Consider the following 17,263-nt stretch of genomic DNA (forward strand, 5'->3'; position numbering starts at 1 on the left):
CATCGAAGACATGAATCCGCCAGCTAACTGAAAGCAAAACTGTTAACAGAAGCTCCAGACTGTCAGCTGGATGATCTGGGAAATATATCATCATGAAGAGCCTTGAGTTACTTGACCCTACACATTTGTATAATATGCTACAGCATGCTACAGTTTTTCCGTGTTTAAGTGATCCTAACTTTACGCTGTTGTTAGGTAAGCTATGGTGATTTATGATCATTGACTTTCTAGAATGCGCGTCTTGTTATGTTGCGCGTAATATTGCACTCTTCGTAAACAGGCGTACACGTAATGACGTTTTACCAGTAGTGTTCACGGTGCTTTTCTTGTGTTTCACTTTTCACAAATTGTAAGATATGACATTTGTATAATGGTTCCACTTATATCTACAGATGCAAGAGAGAAGAGCGACTACAACGAAAGCCATGTAATTACTGCAAAAAAGGCACCTGTGGTAAGGCCTATATCACACTTAATTGCATACCTAATTGTTTCACATCACAGCCTGCAAGCTTTCATCTCCCCCTCCCCGGCCCCTGCATTAGAACTTATTATTTCATTTTTTGCCAGAAATTGTCACAGTTAGGGCACTGTATGGCATTATCATAAAACACAATAATGATAAAAACAAAAGAAAGAGAGAAAAAAAGACTATATACTGCATCTGCAACAGTTTACCAAATTGCATGTAGTTGGATAGGGACAAGTAACCAGGTGTTGTTAGCCCTAAGGCAAAGACAAACTTTTCAAATCACAATTTCTGGCTAAGTTGTATATGGTATGTATTTGGTTAATTTGTGTAAAGAAATAATTTGTGGTAAAGTTAGCTACTCCAGTTTGCAGTAATGTCATTCACTTGCAAGTATTTTCAATCATTGTAATATACACCTGCTATATCGGCTGTTAAATAAGCAGTTAAGATAGGAGTTTCAAGTGTGCATGACTGACATCTCTTCGCTCAGGGGCAAACTCTTCACATGACCACGATGAAGCATTGTAATGTGACCCTTAGTGGTCAGACATATATTGCAGAAAATTCTGCGTGCATTTTATTTGAGTGTAAAGGTAAAGTTGAAGAGTCAGAAAAATACAGATAAAAAGCTTGAACTGTGCTGAATTCTGGGCTGTCACCAGAATGTAATGTTGCACGATTATGTATTCATGTGATTTAGATACATGTATGACTCTTTCTGGGCGTCCATAGCACTCTTGTACCATTCTAAACAGCTGTTCCCCTCAGGACTGGAGCTACGTGCTTTATCAGGGTGACATATCCATCATTATAGTATATGAGCAAAATGGTTTTATCTAGGGTATACATATTTCTAGTTCACCGACTGTACATAGTGAAGCATGTGTGCTCAGCAAAATTGATTTATTTATTTATTTATTTGATTGGTGTTTTATGCAGTACTCAATAATATTTCACTTATACGACGGCGGCCAGCATTATGGTGGGAGGAAACCGGGCAGAGCCTGGGGGAAACCCACAACCATCCACAGGTTGCTGGCAAACCTTCCCACTTACAGCCGGAGAGGAAGCCAGCATGAGCTGGACTTGAAGTCACAGTGACCGCATTGGTGAGAGGCTCCTGGGTCATTACGCTGTGCTAGCATGCTAACCAACTGAGCCACGGAGGCCCCCCGGCAAAATTGAATTACTAAGAATAGCCACTCATTTCACACGGAGATGGTTACAATAATGTCATTCAGTGCAAATCACCTGATTTTCCTGATATTTGGCTGAACTGCAGGTAGCTACACAAATCCGATGAAAACATGCAAATTAAATGTTAGATTTTTACTCCCAATGGTTTTTGATGTGTGGCCTTTTAAAAATGGGGCACCACACTCTTTTTTTTCCAGTAGCGAATGATTTTAAGAGAGCAATATCTCAGATGTCCTTGTACATGTATGTATATATACAAGTTGAAATTTGTCATGTACACTGTTTGGTAACTATAGATGCTGAAAAATGAGATATACCTGAAACAGCAGACACGTTTGTCAATTTATAGTGTGCTGAACATAGCTTTTCATTTGAAAGCTGTCATGTACATTGTTTGGTAACAATAACTCCTAGGATTTTTTTGTGTGTTTTATATGTATGTTACTTGGTCTTTGTCTTGAAACTATATGAGCATCTCACATGTACAAACAATCATCTAAAATACAAAAAAAACAAAGAAAAAAAATGACAAATTTAGTATGACGGCCCTGGGTTATTAATACTTTAGCTGGAAAAAGTCATATAGTGTGATAGTAAAATTTTTCCAGATATAAATTCTGTATTCTTGAAACCATGACGATGATGTGCACATTTTAAACTCTCATATAGCTATTCGTTCTGATTACTTTCATAGGCGTTTATCTTTCATTTGCAGGATAGTAACAAAGATTTTATTATCCCATATGATGCAGAGCTGGAGTGTAAACAAAATGTTGTGATCTATGACAGTAACACCACAGACCTAGCAGAGGACAGTAAGTACACAGTCCTTAGGTTAAAGGACAACTAACATGGTTTAAGAATATCAACAGAGTTAAGAACAATATCAGATGAAAATTAAAACTAACAAAATGCATGTACACATCTCCTTCGTTATAAAACCTTGTAGTACAACATGCGATTCAGTATGACCAGTCACAAATGTGCCCCCCCCCCAGAATTAGTAATAGTTACTGTTATTAGTTCAGATAAATGTAGCTCCTGAGAAATTACACTGCCTTATATGTTATCAAAGCATTTAATATTTTTTTTAAATTGTTCACTATACAGCCTGATTTTTCTTATAATTAAATTAAGTATCCTACAGTCTGTGATGATACATGTGTTTGTGCTGGTGTGATTGACAGGTCCTGCAGTGCGCTGTGGGAAGGCCATGTGGGATATGGGCAGCAGGAACACTGTCAAAATCCTGAAAGGTAAATTTCTGTCCATGAATGGAAATGTTGTCCATGGCTGTGGTGATCATTTTCCATGATTGTGAAAGTTGTCACGGTGTTGATCTTATAACATTATTTCGATGTTTGTTTTGGAAGGTACATGGTTGATAATATCTTGCTGAGAAAATGTAAGTTTCAGCACCAAAAGTAGTGTTTTATTACCCTCATTTGCCTCTGAAAATTCACTTTTTGTCTGCCAGATTTGGGCTTATTTGCAGTATGTGACTCAGTTCTACTCTAGTTTCCGAGGGCACATGTTCCCCAAGAAGTAATCCACCAAAGTAGGGACAGTTCTTGACCCAACCATGGTCCTTTTTTTAAGAACAAATTGTGTGGAAATATACATATATACCTAAACTATTGTAATCACATAAAAAGATATGTTGCAGGTTGTAGCTGAGTGTTTAGGACACAAGTCTTTCAGTCGCTAGGGTACATGAGGTACAGCCCTTTTGCGCTATTCTCAGGTCCTTTGTGACAGTGCATGGTTAACAGTGCTTGTAAGGCTGTTCATGTTCTTTATTACATGAAATTTATTTGAGATTATTTACCTTGATAATGGCACACATTTGAGCAGGCTTAGTGGGGGGAAATATCTTTAGAAGTACATTGCCAAAGGCCGATGATTTATTCAAGGCGTACTAGTTTTTTTTTGTGTGCCCATAAATCTGGCTAACTGATGTCATAAGAATGGATGATTCTGGAGTATGGATATGTTAAAATATGACAAACAGCAATTGCTCAAAGTGATTCCAGTATAATCAAATGTCTCGGGAACACAGACAAAAGAATCTTAAACTGTGCAATTACGACTGAATACTTTGTATTTTCATTTTTTTTTTTAACATAGGAGGATATGAGCAGTTTTCAGCACTTTACCCATTTCTAAGAACACAAAAAATTTTGTACATGCCAAGGGTGAGTATTATGCTAATAACATTCTAGCAATTTTGTAACATGTTATTGTCATGTTTGGGGAATTAAAGGAAAGTAATCAAGACATATTCAGTATTCTGTACCTTAATTGTGCTGTATACAGTTCATCTATTCTTTCTCAAGGCATACTGCTATCAGTTGAAAAGCAGTTAACGATGGTGGCATGTGTTCATAAGGCTTGTGTTCCACCAGTGTGGGACCAAAGCCTGTGTGTCACACATGGGAATGTCAGTAATTTTAAGTTATTTATTTATTTGATTGGTGTTTTATGCCGTATTCAATAATATTTCACTTATACAATGGCAACCAGCATTATGTTGGGAGGAAACGGGGCAGAGCCCAGGGGAAACCCACAACCATCCGCAGGTTGCTGGAACACCTTTCCGCTTACAGCCAGAGAGGAAGCCAGCATGAGCTGGACTTAAACTCATACTGACCGCATTGGTGAGAGGCTCCTGGGTCATCACGCTTTGCTAGCGCGTTAACTAACTGAGCCATGAAGTCTGCGCCAGAAACTTTAAAGTCAGGTCCATGCTTTACCTGGTTTCCTCCACCCATAAAACTGACCCTCATGGTGAAAAAAAAAAAAAAATGGCAAAAATTCTTGACTTCAGTATTAAACAACAATTAGGTATCTTTTTACGACATATTTTGTAGCTCAAGCTTAACAACTTTCTAGTTTGCACATATTTTCCATCAGTGGTCAAAAGTTTTTGGCGTTGATGTCAACTTTTAGCACCCTGAGGGATCTTCCCAAACAGAATTGTTTTGACATCTGACATGGTGTTTGGACACATCCTAAACTGCATATTGTTATTTCACAGAAAAAAAGCATATGTTTTGTGAATCCTTTAAGTCAGTCAATTCATTGGGTTTATTAAGGGGTGTTGGTCTATGGGCCTTGCCTGGTTTCCTTTGTGCTTTGTCTGGTTTCCTCAAGGCTTTGTCTGGTCTCCTCTGGGCTTTGCCATTTTTCCTTTCAGAACCCTTTACTTTCTATACACTTCAATTGCAAAGTTTCATTCTCCTTTGTCATGTCCAATGTTCAGTGGAGCCACTTAATACATGTATATACACCTATATTTTAGGAGATGGATGAACTGGAGACCTATCCTGCTGAGATTATCCCAGGCCTGTTATATCTGGGTAACTGGAGACAGGCTAATGCCCCCAATGTCCAGAAAGACCTCAAAATACAGGCTCATATTAACTGCTGTGTGGAGACAGGGTCATTGTGAGTATGGTTCAGACCCTAGGGTCACATACATGTAGTTGTCTTAGACGTGTAGGCAAAGAAAACACTTGACATGAAGTACCTTTATATGTCAGAAGGCTGAAGTATCATTTAAAAATGTACAGGAAAATTGTCCAAATTATTATTTTTTTTAGATTCTTTTTTTTTCAATGGACAGATCTTTTCTTACCATACTGTGACCCAGTTATATCACATCAGGTTTTTGCCATGTAAAACACACAGGTTGTTATAGTTCTGCATTCAGAATGCATGTACGTTGCACTTTGTACACGTAGAGGCTCAAGTCGAACCTATTCAGGTTCACCGGATGGACCTTATTAAAGGAACCATTTCACCAAAAAATAAGGGTGTGACACGGGGTCCCAACAGACCACAATATAAGCTAATTCTTTTAAAAGATTTTAGTTAACCTGAAAAATTCCTGAAGAAAAGGACATCAGTATATAAATGAAACTTTAAGAGTGCTTAAATCTGTTAAATTTACTCTACTTGAGTGTTTTCTTTACCTTAACCAATGTGACATTAAGCCATAATCATTCATTTATCCTTTACCTTTAGATCAAGCTTTGTTTCAACTTTTGGTATTATACCTGACTGTTGATTTGAATTTGAATTTTCAGTGGTATTGAAGTGAAATAAAAATTTTTATGGCGAAACCAGGTCACAGTTTTGACACAGTATACTGTTTTGAAGTTAAGGATAAATGTGCAGGGTTAAGGAATGATAAACAGGTGCAATAACAGGATGAGACATTGATTTAACAGATATTTGGTGAAAATTACCCACACACTCAAGTGTTTAGGTGTTTTCACCAATACCAGGATAATTATTAAGGGGAAATAACTCCACAGACGGCCTGGTTATATCAGTATTGTATACATCTGTAGATACATCATGATTCTTACAACAATGTTCCCAAAGTAGCCTATCTGTGATGTAACCAATAACCAAGGCAAAGTGGGTAATGTAAAGGTCAGTTGTAATTTTGTGGCCAAGGGACAATAAATGCCCAGTGGGTTGTCCAGGGCTAACTGGCAAAAATGTATACTGTTCTGATAGTATTAAAAATATATATATATATATATATATATATATATATATATATATATGTAAATGAAAAACCAATGTACACTGTGACCAGGAGGGGCATAATTATTTTCTGCCTGGTGTTCGCGCGAGGCAGCACTCCGTAACTTGTCCAGCCTGTTACAACTTGAGACTGTGGTAGTCTATGAAATAATGTTGTAATGGTTAGAACACCTCAAGAAATGAACAAAATGTGTAAGTTATTATTAATAGTGTGGGGTAGCTATGGTGTACATGTACAATGGTAAGTGCTTTCCACTAAAGTGTGGTTTGTCAAAATGCACTTACAAAACCACATAAATGACTTAAAATGATACTTTTGATGTTAAGTTTTTATGAATCACAAAAACTCTCAACTGTCCCTGTATGGTAGATTAATCAGTCACAAACAGTATGTGTTGCTGGAAAAATTGTGAACTTAAGGTGAAATACATGTACATTACATATCAAAATATGACTTTAACCCAAGTTATCTTACCACGCATATGTTAACTGAACATGTGGATATTCTTTCAGCTTTTCAGAGTCTTCAGACAACCTGCTTCATCTGCCTGTGCCAGACGAGAATGACAGCCATTTGTTCACTAGTTTTAAGAAAGCCTGCACTTTTATTGGTAAGATTCTCTCCTCAATGGCCCCCATTATCATTCCCCCCCCCCCCCCACAAAATATAAAAATAATAAAAAGATTAAAAAAATCAAAAGTAAAGTCAAACCAATTTAATGGCAACCAACAAACTCTTTTCACAGATAAATTTAAGAATGAGAAGGCGGTGTGGGTGTTGTCTTTATAGCTTGTATGATGTCATGAGAATCTGTTTTCTGTGATGTTCTTGTGACAAGTGTTCAGTTGAGGAGAATGTGGTGTTGGTATTTTCTTTACAGCTTTGATATTGTTCTTGCAGATAAATTTAAGGATGAGAAGAAAGTGGTACTGGTGTTTTCTCAGCTAGGGATCAGTCGCAGTGCCACAGTAGTGATGGCATATCTGATGTACCATTTCAAGTGGTCCTTGAAGGTAAGAGTATATTAAAGATTTTTTGGGTTTGGATTATTTATTTATGTATTTTTTGTTTGTTTGTTTGTTTGTTTGTTTGATATGTGATGGCAGACTCAGAAATTATTTACTTATAAAATGATGTTATATTTTGAATGAAAGAAACTGGAGTACCTGCAGTCAGCCGTTCACCTTTGGCAAAGTGTACATATAATAAAATATCATATTGGTGAAAGGCAAGTGGTTGCCAACAAACTTCATGTCAGGCTGCATGAAAGAGCAATGTCAACCATATATTGCCTCCAAGAACTTGAGAAGAATATAAGCAGTCTCGAAAATTCTTTGTCTGAGAATGTCACTGAACTCGCAGGTATATTGTGTTATATATATTATTACAATAAATTATATATATAGATTACATTTATATGTAATATTTATTTATTTTTTACACAAATGTAGGTGAAATTTATATACAATTAGAATTCAATAAAATAATATCAGTGCGCGATGTAAATGAATTTGTTTTCACTTGTGTTTGTTGATATCTATTCCCTGTGCAGGAAGCCTACGAACACGCCTTGAAATGCAGCCCAATAGTGCGGCCGAACCGAGGTTTTGTCGTACAACTACAACAGCTTGAAAAGCAACTGCACGGTCGCTCGAGTACGGATATCCGCGACCCAAACTTCTAACTCATGTTATCGGCGTGTTGACATACAGAATGTCATGTCGGCTTCTTCCTTACACTTTTATTTACCAAGTGCTCATCATGAGAAAAAGACCGGATACTGTTTCTAATATTACATGTAATTATAATGTATTACTCCTTTAATTTGTGTAATATACAGGACTTGTGATGAGGAATACTACATGTACTATTATTGGCATACGAATATGAATTTGATCCAGTTTGTTCCATTCCTGGTTAATTAGAGATGTACTTTTGTTGTTTCAGTTTACCCAGTTTTTGTTTTTATGATCTGTTATATGCAGCTGTCCTTGCATGGAAGCTTTAAGCATTTCTGTGATGGTAGAGAGGCTTCCAGTCTTACTTGTTCTGTATTTCTTCAGGTATATATATATATATATATATATATATATATATATATATATATGTATATATATATATATATATATATATATATGTATATATATATATACCAATTTTTAGTGTAAACATCATGTATTAATACAGGTGCGAGAGGCCTGTTTTTCCCTTGGTCAGGTAAATCATATGACTCCATGTTGCTTGTGTATGTGACCTTTACAAAGCAACAGACTGTGATGCTTGATGACTTAGATGGACTTTCTATACTTATACATGTCATGTAACTCTTTACAGTTTCTCCATGATATTTAAATAATGTACACACATGATTGTGTTGATTATTAACATGTGTTAAGAGTTCAGAAACATGATGTGATGTTTAATTGTTACAGGTAATTGCGCTCAATTGCGCTCAATGTACACCATCTGAAAAAACTAGAATATTTGTTTTTTGTTGTTTTTTTTTTAACTTTCCCAAATGATTTCTTTTTAACAAGAGCATTTTTTCTTTGAGTTCCACCTTGTCAAAAATTTGTTATTTTCATTTTGTTAATTTGTAATTTAATTGCAACTATTGTTAATGTGTATGTCATTTTCCTCCTACTTTTACATTATTGTTTGCATAGAATGTAATACATCAACATTAAACTAGGTTTAGATCATATGTGCCTAGAAAATGTCAACAGAGGATATGCATGTAATCTTTTCCCAAGTGGAAAAATTGATGGTAGAAAATAAATATTGCCATCATTATTTAATATACATATCTTAATAAAGACTAGCTTTATTTTTTTCATGCAAGCAGTTTTTGGCCTGGTCTTTGCCTCATGGTTAAGGTTTTGGTTTGAATCCCAGCGTGGAACAAGGAATTTAAAAGTTTTCTGTCTCCACTTACTTAAAATGACCTAAAAGTCCAGCCTTCGTTAAAGGCAAAGAAAACACTAAAATTAAAATATTTGACAGATGAAAGTTCATTAAACAGCGTCCAGAAAAGTTGTTTGGTTTATGTTTTCAGAATTTTTCTAGCCCACTAAAATGCATTTAAAACACAGAATTCTATAGTGGTCTGTTGGGAGCCAGAGTGTATCAGTGACATCACAGCAATATTTTGTGCCTTTCAAGGTCCATTTGTTGAAGGCATTCATAACTCTGAATAAAGATGCATTTTGAATGATAAAATACAGCAATCTATGTGTGACAATTGGCAAAAAACTGAAGTGACATCACTGGCCCAAATATGGTCAAAAAATGCCACAGTAGAAGTTTTAAATGCATTTTACGAGGTCGAAAAATATTCCAAAAAAGTAAATAAATAAAATAAAAACAAATAAATCAAACTATTTTTTCAGACAATATCTAGTGATCTTTCTTATGACATATACTTCATCTTTGCCTTTAAGTTGCACAGATTGCCTGATTTTGGGAGTACTGTTGATCTTAGACAGGCGTTTTGAGGTTTGTTCAAAAGGCAGGATGATATCCAGCTGGGAATTTATAAGTTTCATTACCAAAATATTAATGAATGACATTTATTTGCCTCAAAAAGTGCATATTTGGGGGTAAAATTTCAAGTTATGTAACAGGATATTTGTGGCAATAAGTGTTTGTCAGGGCTTTGAGGGCTATTAGATGGTGTTGGTCTTACATTAAATTTGGTAAAGATAAGTTGTCTTCCACCATGAGTATAACATATGCAGTTAGCTAAAGATAAGTTGTCTTCCACCATGAGTATAACATATGCAATTTGCTGATTTTGTGGGGAAAAGTGTATGCGTCTCGCGTGGAAAAGTCTCTTATTTTCTAGCTCTCAGGCTGGTAGTTTTCTCCAGCTTCCTTCACCCATGAAACAGACCACTAACTTTATAAGGAAAATATTCATGATTGCAATGCCTTAAACACAAATCAAATACAGAAATATTTTACAAGTCGGAGTAAGCGCAGCAACGACGAGCTGGATTTTAACTCGCAACCATATTGGTTCGGCTGATGGCAGGTTGTTACTGTTGGATTTCTGGATTTGCACCTAAAGCAGCTGTGTAATGGTAGTGCACAAGTTGAAACGAGGTGACAGCTTTGATAGCCTAATGGTTGAAACATCAGCTTCAATGTTGGCAGAACCTGGTCGGGTCATACTAAAGATTTTAAAAAATGGTCCTTTTCGCCACCTCTCTTGGCGCTCAGCAATTAGAGGTTAGAGCAAGGAAACAGGACTGGTTGGCCAGGTGTCAGCATAATGTGACTGGGTGAGGTACATCTCATGTCTGGTGTCTTCGGCATGATACTTAAGTGGTGGCAGCACTTTTGTGGCAAGGACTCGCTCTGCCACACGAAGACAGTATATGTACAGACACCTCATCCTCTCTGTACACATACAGTAATGACAAAGCCCTGTAAACCTTCAACCACTACAAGTTTTTTCAGTGGAATTTATGCACAGAGTTATTATGAAAATGACACTACAAATGATTTGTTTGTGGCATTAAGGATGCAATCTTCATTAAATTCTGCAAATTATTTCTCTACACTTCCCAGTTCGCTCAGAATGTTTCAAAATATTGGTTACACAGGCGGTTGAAAAGGTTGAGTTTAGGGGAAGTTCAAGCCTGGTTTGGGACACATAATTCTAGACTCTATTGCATTTGTTGAAGGTGTCTTGTTTCCCATAAATATCTGAATTGTCGCATGCGGAAATGTTCGTCAGTAACTTGCCACAGGTTGAGTGATTTCTAGACTCTATTGCATTTGTTGAAGGTGTCTTGTTTCCCATAAATATCTGAATTGTCGCACGTGGAAATGTTTGTCAGTAACTTGCCACAGGTTGAGTGATTTCTAGACTCTATTGCATTTGTTGAAGGTGTCTTGTTTGCCATAAATATCTGAATTGTCCCATGCGGAAATGTTAGTCAGTAACTTGCCACAGGTTGAGTGATTACCTGGGAGCTTCACACCGACTGTCATGGTGTGGAAAACAAATCCCTGAGTTCAGTGTTAAGCAACAGTCAAATGCCTAACACATAAATGAAATTCAATGTAAAACTTTCAAGAATTTTAGCTAGGATATGAGAAAGACAAAAAAAAAAAAACTATGCAAGAGACCAAAGACATTGATATTTTCAAAAAGTATTCAGTTTTGTTTTATTTACCATGACATTTACGTATACACAAACAACCTATGTATAATGAATCAATCTCACATTCTTGGTGAATAAACAACTCTTTCAGTGCACATACAAAGGAGGAAGAAGAAAAAAAAAACAAAACACATGGTTGAGATCTATAAAGCTAGTCCCAGTGCTCACAAAACTCAGTTCTGTGGACATTGCTTAGGTTATTAAAATAGCCACAGTCTAAGTACTGCACCTTGAAGTACCCCCAAACTACATCATTAACGGTTGACTTCCATAAGCTAAAGTGGCCTATAGTTCACAATGTGATATATATATATATAATATATATATATAAGTATGTATATATATATAAAGTATTTACAGTTACATTTACAGACACGTAATTATACCATCTACATACGGGTCAAAAAAATAATGCAGACGACTCACATCACAAATTCTTGGTAATTTGAGGATACAATTTTCCGAAGTATAAAGAGCAAAAGAATAAAGAAATACTTCCTCTTTTACCATAATAAAAAAAAGCCTACAAGGTTGACAACTCTATTTTGAGCTTGGTACATTTGAGGTTTCTACAGTAAATAGAAACAACCCCAACAAGGGACAGGTGCAGAGGGGCAAAAAGCCTAAATATCTTTCTGGACATGGCCAACACAGGCCTTTTTGACAAAAGCAATATACTACCTAAAAAATTACCCTGTCCAGGATTTGATCTATGTGTATTAATAAAGTTGAGCTTTACAGCCACAAGTACACTTATCTACCAGCTATTTCTCAAGATGGAAGATTACATATGTATATACGCCTACTGCAGAAGAATGAAGCTCACTGCACACTTAACAGGCATAAGGTATACATGAAAAAAAAATCACAATAAAATGTTCCAAATATCTAACATCTGGTTTAAATGTAAGTTCAAAAACGACAATGATCCATGAAAAGAAAAATCATAGTTATAAATACGGAGAGGTATAACTGGTTGCCACTGATTTACCAGTTCAAAGCTAGAAATTGCAATTCCAACTGGACGCAGTGTCCAATCTCAATAGGCTTGGCAGTGTCAAGGTGTCCTGGCATCACGGAATCATTGTGTTACAATGGCTTTTGGCCTATAGCACCACGTTGGGAGTAGAAAAAACATGGAAAAAGACCAGCATCCTTTCATGCCAAGCACAATACAATAGTAACCCTCATAACCCTTTCAAATATGCTGGTAAATGTATAAAAAAGAGCCACACATTGTGAAAGCTATGTATACAGAGACAACGCTGGTGGAAAAGGTTCAGTTCTATTCTCATCTCTTGTTTACCAAAAACGGTAGTACCATAGTCAAATTAAACAACAATGGCTGCTTGATTCCCATTGGTCATTTAGATCAATATAACCTAAACAATACTGGAGACCAGGAATAAATAATTACTGCAGCAATGTCGCCACATACATGCCTACTGGTAGTGATAAAACTTTATGTAAACTTGATAGCTTGGTTGGTATTAATTTTGAGTACACAGGTTTAAAGTTTCTGGTAATACTTAAAAAAAAAAAAAAAATCATCTCTGGGACAAAAAAAAATGCTTGTTTTATTTGCATAAAATGCAAGAATTATTCATAAAATTTCATCTGAATGTATATATATATAAGACTGTGACTATTGACTTCAGTCTTTAGGGGTAATGCAGGAAGATTCACTAGGCCCACTTCTGTTCTCAATATTTTTACCTTTATTATTGCACATGCCTTAAGAACAGACCAACAGGTTTCTAGAAATCTCCCCTCGGTTCACTGAGCTCTTGCATACAAGGGTAAAGATTGCATGGATTGGGGCAAGGCGACGAGTTGCACTGTCACTGATGGCAAAATAACTTCAACTTTCATCATATAATTAAGTAGTGTAAAACATTCGATAATAGCACCCTGGATCAGTGCATTGGAGTTCAAATTGCCCATTGTGAATGGGAAATGTCATTGAACAGGTGACTTTTTTTTTTTTTTACATAAGATACCTGGCACTGAATACAGCATGTTGACTGAGTATACATGTACATATAATCATAAGCCTGCCACTAATCGTACAGCTTGGATGCATACTAGATGTAGGTCTTCGACAAAATTGAGCAATTTTACCTTTCCTATGATCTGCCACAGTGTCCACAAATACATGTACCTGTAATGCAAGCCAAATCTTGATTCTTGTTCACAGAAAGACCTCAATAGTTTAAGATTGTACAAGAAATTCATTTTTTCTTTTTAATCAGTCCTTGGGATGACCCCTACATGTGAGGAAATGTTAATTTGTTCTCAACATGCATGTCTAAGTTGCAATTTTAAGCCTAAGGGCTAGACAGCCCAGAAAGATCACGATTGAGAAATTGCAGAGCATAGCCTATTGTTGGAATGTGACTAATCTCGCAGGATTATGCGTGAAAAGCCGATTTGGCACCTACACTCTGACAGTGACAGGGTTTGCTTAAGATTCAAACTTATATAAAGTGCTATATATACATCACTGAGTTAACTCCCCTTCGACAACATCCAGATGGCGCTATGCCGATCTTGGTCAGGGAATATGACAGTTTTGTTTTTCATTAATCTAGTTCAATACGGGTCAATGACAGACTATAAATAAATAATCAAAGATATTTCTCTAGAAATAGGTCTGACAATGGCAAACAACAGGGTGTAGAAATCTTCAGAATGCATCCACATGTAAGTTGCTATAAAGAATGATAATTTAGTTTTTGCCCAACACCTTTTCAACTTAATTCTACATTATCTAAACCTAGGCATGCATGACTACCCAGCAATATTGGAAAATAAATCTCAGAAATACCCGAACAAAGATTACCAGCTTTCAACATTTCTGAAAACATAGTACTATAGTTACCTACTCTGTACGTAGGGGGATGGGCTGGGGACTGGGGAGTGGGTTACTATACAGGGACTATAGATATACACACACATACACACGCACACTATTAAACATGTAATAAAGTCCATGCTTCATGTACAGATATGTAATAAAAAGGCTATGTACAATGATAGATATAATGACAGCTGGAATGATACAAGATGATCCGGACAATAGATATGAAAGCTGAAAAAATACAAATATGACAAAACATCCCGTCACAGATGTTTGCCGTCTAAGATTTGCTGGATGTCTTGTACATGTACAGGAGTTTACTTTGATCTGCTGCCCCCCGTAACTGGATACAAGTATGTGTAGGCTATTGGGAATGGGAGTGATGGGGTGGGGCTGGGTTCAATATGCTGGGATCCTCTTGTGAGATTGTCATCACTGATGGCAGCATGAATGAATGAGGACATACCATCCTATCGCTTAAGGCAATATAAACAATAAGGGTATAACACCACTCTACTGAAAGCAATATGAGTGATAAGGGCATAACACCACATTGCTGAAGGCAACATGAATGATAAGGGCATGACACCACATTGCTGAAGGCAACATGAATGATAAGGGCATGACACCACATTGGTGAAGGCAACATGAACGATAAGAGCATGACACCACATTGCTGAAGGCAACATGAACGATAAGGGCATGACACCACATTGCTGAAGGCAACATGAATAAAGGATGACACCACACTGCTAAAGGCCACATGAATGATAAGGGCACGACACCAATCTAGTGAAGAATGAATGAATGATGATGGCAGAAACCCACATAGATAAAAGCAATGCGAAAATAATGATACAGGTGTATACATCTACATGTGACACCCCATTGCTGAAGGTAATATGTGGCAGTGTTGCACATGTGAACAAACAGCATGGCCAAAAATTACTTCCTATAAATAAAATGCTCTTTCTTGAAGACTAGATGGGCAGCCTGTTTCATTGTCCTTTGTTGACTTGTTTGATGGTAGCTTTAACTGTATATATGCACATGAGAATGTAAACCCTTTAAACTTGAGGTAAGCAATTCACTACAGGTTTGACTCTTGATTTTTACAGCCTCTGCATTCAGAGTGAAACCTTTAGTAGCTGAATATTTAGGGTACAATTTCAGTTAACACCAACGTGCCAAATGAAGAGAATGTCAATGAAAAACCATGAAAACCACGGCAAATGTATTTTATGCCAATATTTTTGTAAGATGGTGTTTTCACAAAGCCACTGTCGATAAGTGATTTGACTTTCATCAATTAATCTGAAAAAATTAACCAACAAAAGTTAATGCTACTGCGTCAAACCCAGCACATAGGGTATGGAGTGCCCTTATGTTTAAGGCAGTATTGTAAGTTTTTAAGGGGACACCTTAAATAAGGATCTGCAATTATGTCACTAGTCACTTTATAAATACACAGGTTATCTGTTTGATCTACGCTGATAGCATCCATACAGGCTGTCAAGCTTAGCACAGTAACTGGAATTGTCTCCCTATCCCAGACACCTATTTTTAACTAGTAAAGCTTAAATTTTACAATCATGATTTGCTTGGGCCCAGAGAGTTAATGAACGAGGGGAATTCCTGCAACTGTCATAATTTTAAAAAAAGTCCCCATGATTAACAATGAGCTATTCCTCACTCTGATATCATCAAAGGGACAAAGAGTATCCTTGGTAAAATGGGTCCCATTCTGTCCATGGCAGGGGAAGGGGGGGTAAGGTTCAACACCCCAATATTTACATGTTCAGCCGAAGACCCCACACCCGGGTGTGTTTATTATGTCCAGGTCACCACAGGGGCAATTGGCCTCAAAAATATAATGATCATAACAATGTACATTTAAATATGATACAAGTCAAAATACTTACAACCTACCAAAAATACAAAAGACACACAAGTACATCAACACCTGTAGAAAAAAAAAACAAGCCAACAGACACAGTTTCGCACAGACACGACAGACTGGCTGCCATTTAACATGAGGTTCCAAAGGTGTTAGCTAACAGAATAAATTACAGTCTATAAGGTACATGTACTTCATACCAGTCATACCTCACAACATTGTTTCCCCATACCATAAAAGTAGCAAAAATTAAAAAGGATCCCAAAAATCTGGAAAAAATGTGCAAAGGTTTGACTGTGTTTGCAAACAAACGTCAGCAAAGTATATATATACATATACACACACACAGACTAAGGGAGAGAGGCAAAGGGGCATGAAGAGGTGGAAAGTTATATTCATGGGCTTCTGCCCCCCATGAGCTCATAAAAGCAGATGTAAGCAGGTGTTGAAGTATGTGTTGAATGAAAAACCCATGATGAGCAAAGCATGTGTTATTGCCTATTGTAAGAGGTATCCTGTAACTCTGGTCCATCTACTAAAGACCCGAACAAAGGTGTCCAAAAATGAAAGGGGCAGGGTAGAGTTTGAAACAGCTGGATATATATGTATATATATATAGGTACGGGTTGAAACCTTGTCATTCACTGCACCATATGCGTAATATTACATCTGATTTGCATAACTGCAGTCCTCCCCCTTGTGAGAATGATAAAAACTCCAAATCCAAGAAACATAACTCTTGATCTGTCACTACTTATTTGTAAACAAGAACTTTCCCAATCTTCAGACTCGCCATCAATGCAAAGTTTTCTCTGCCAGCAGGACAGTGAGTTGTGAGGGGATGGAGGGATAAAGAGGGAAGCTCACAAAGGTAAAGTAACACCCATGCACCTCTACCTCTCAGAATTTGAGGAAACTGGCTTAAAGTTTACATTGTCACGGTGTCATGATTGTCATGGTTGCCTGCCCTGCTCTGCCATGGCTGCATTAGTTCTGAGCTTAGACATTCACCTTGCTAGACTGTAGTGTACCACAGCAAAGGCAGCTTCAGGACTTCAGCATTAGTGTGCAAAAAATTTCTCCGGATTACAATGGTGAAGTTCTTAAA

General features: G+C 36.9%; 1 protein-coding gene across 1 annotated transcript; it reads left to right on the top strand.

Annotated features, from left to right (window-relative positions):
- Nucleotides 1-15: 15 nt before the first annotated feature.
- LOC135476759 (serine/threonine/tyrosine-interacting-like protein 1) lies at nucleotides 16-8,251 on the top strand. Its single transcript, XM_064756885.1, has 9 exons — nucleotides 16-195; nucleotides 393-454; nucleotides 2,385-2,484; nucleotides 2,857-2,925; nucleotides 3,797-3,864; nucleotides 4,971-5,116; nucleotides 6,740-6,837; nucleotides 7,128-7,240; nucleotides 7,780-8,251. Exons 1-9 carry the CDS (start codon nucleotides 93-95, stop codon nucleotides 7,909-7,911), a joined length of 891 nt encoding a protein of 296 aa, XP_064612955.1. The 5' UTR covers nucleotides 16-92; the 3' UTR covers nucleotides 7,912-8,251.
- Nucleotides 8,252-17,263: the final 9,012 nt, after the last annotated feature.

The sequence above is a fragment of the Liolophura sinensis genome, chromosome 10, assembly GCF_032854445.1.
Source record: "Liolophura sinensis isolate JHLJ2023 chromosome 10, CUHK_Ljap_v2, whole genome shotgun sequence".
Taxonomy (NCBI): Eukaryota; Metazoa; Mollusca; class Polyplacophora; order Chitonida; family Chitonidae; genus Liolophura; species Liolophura sinensis.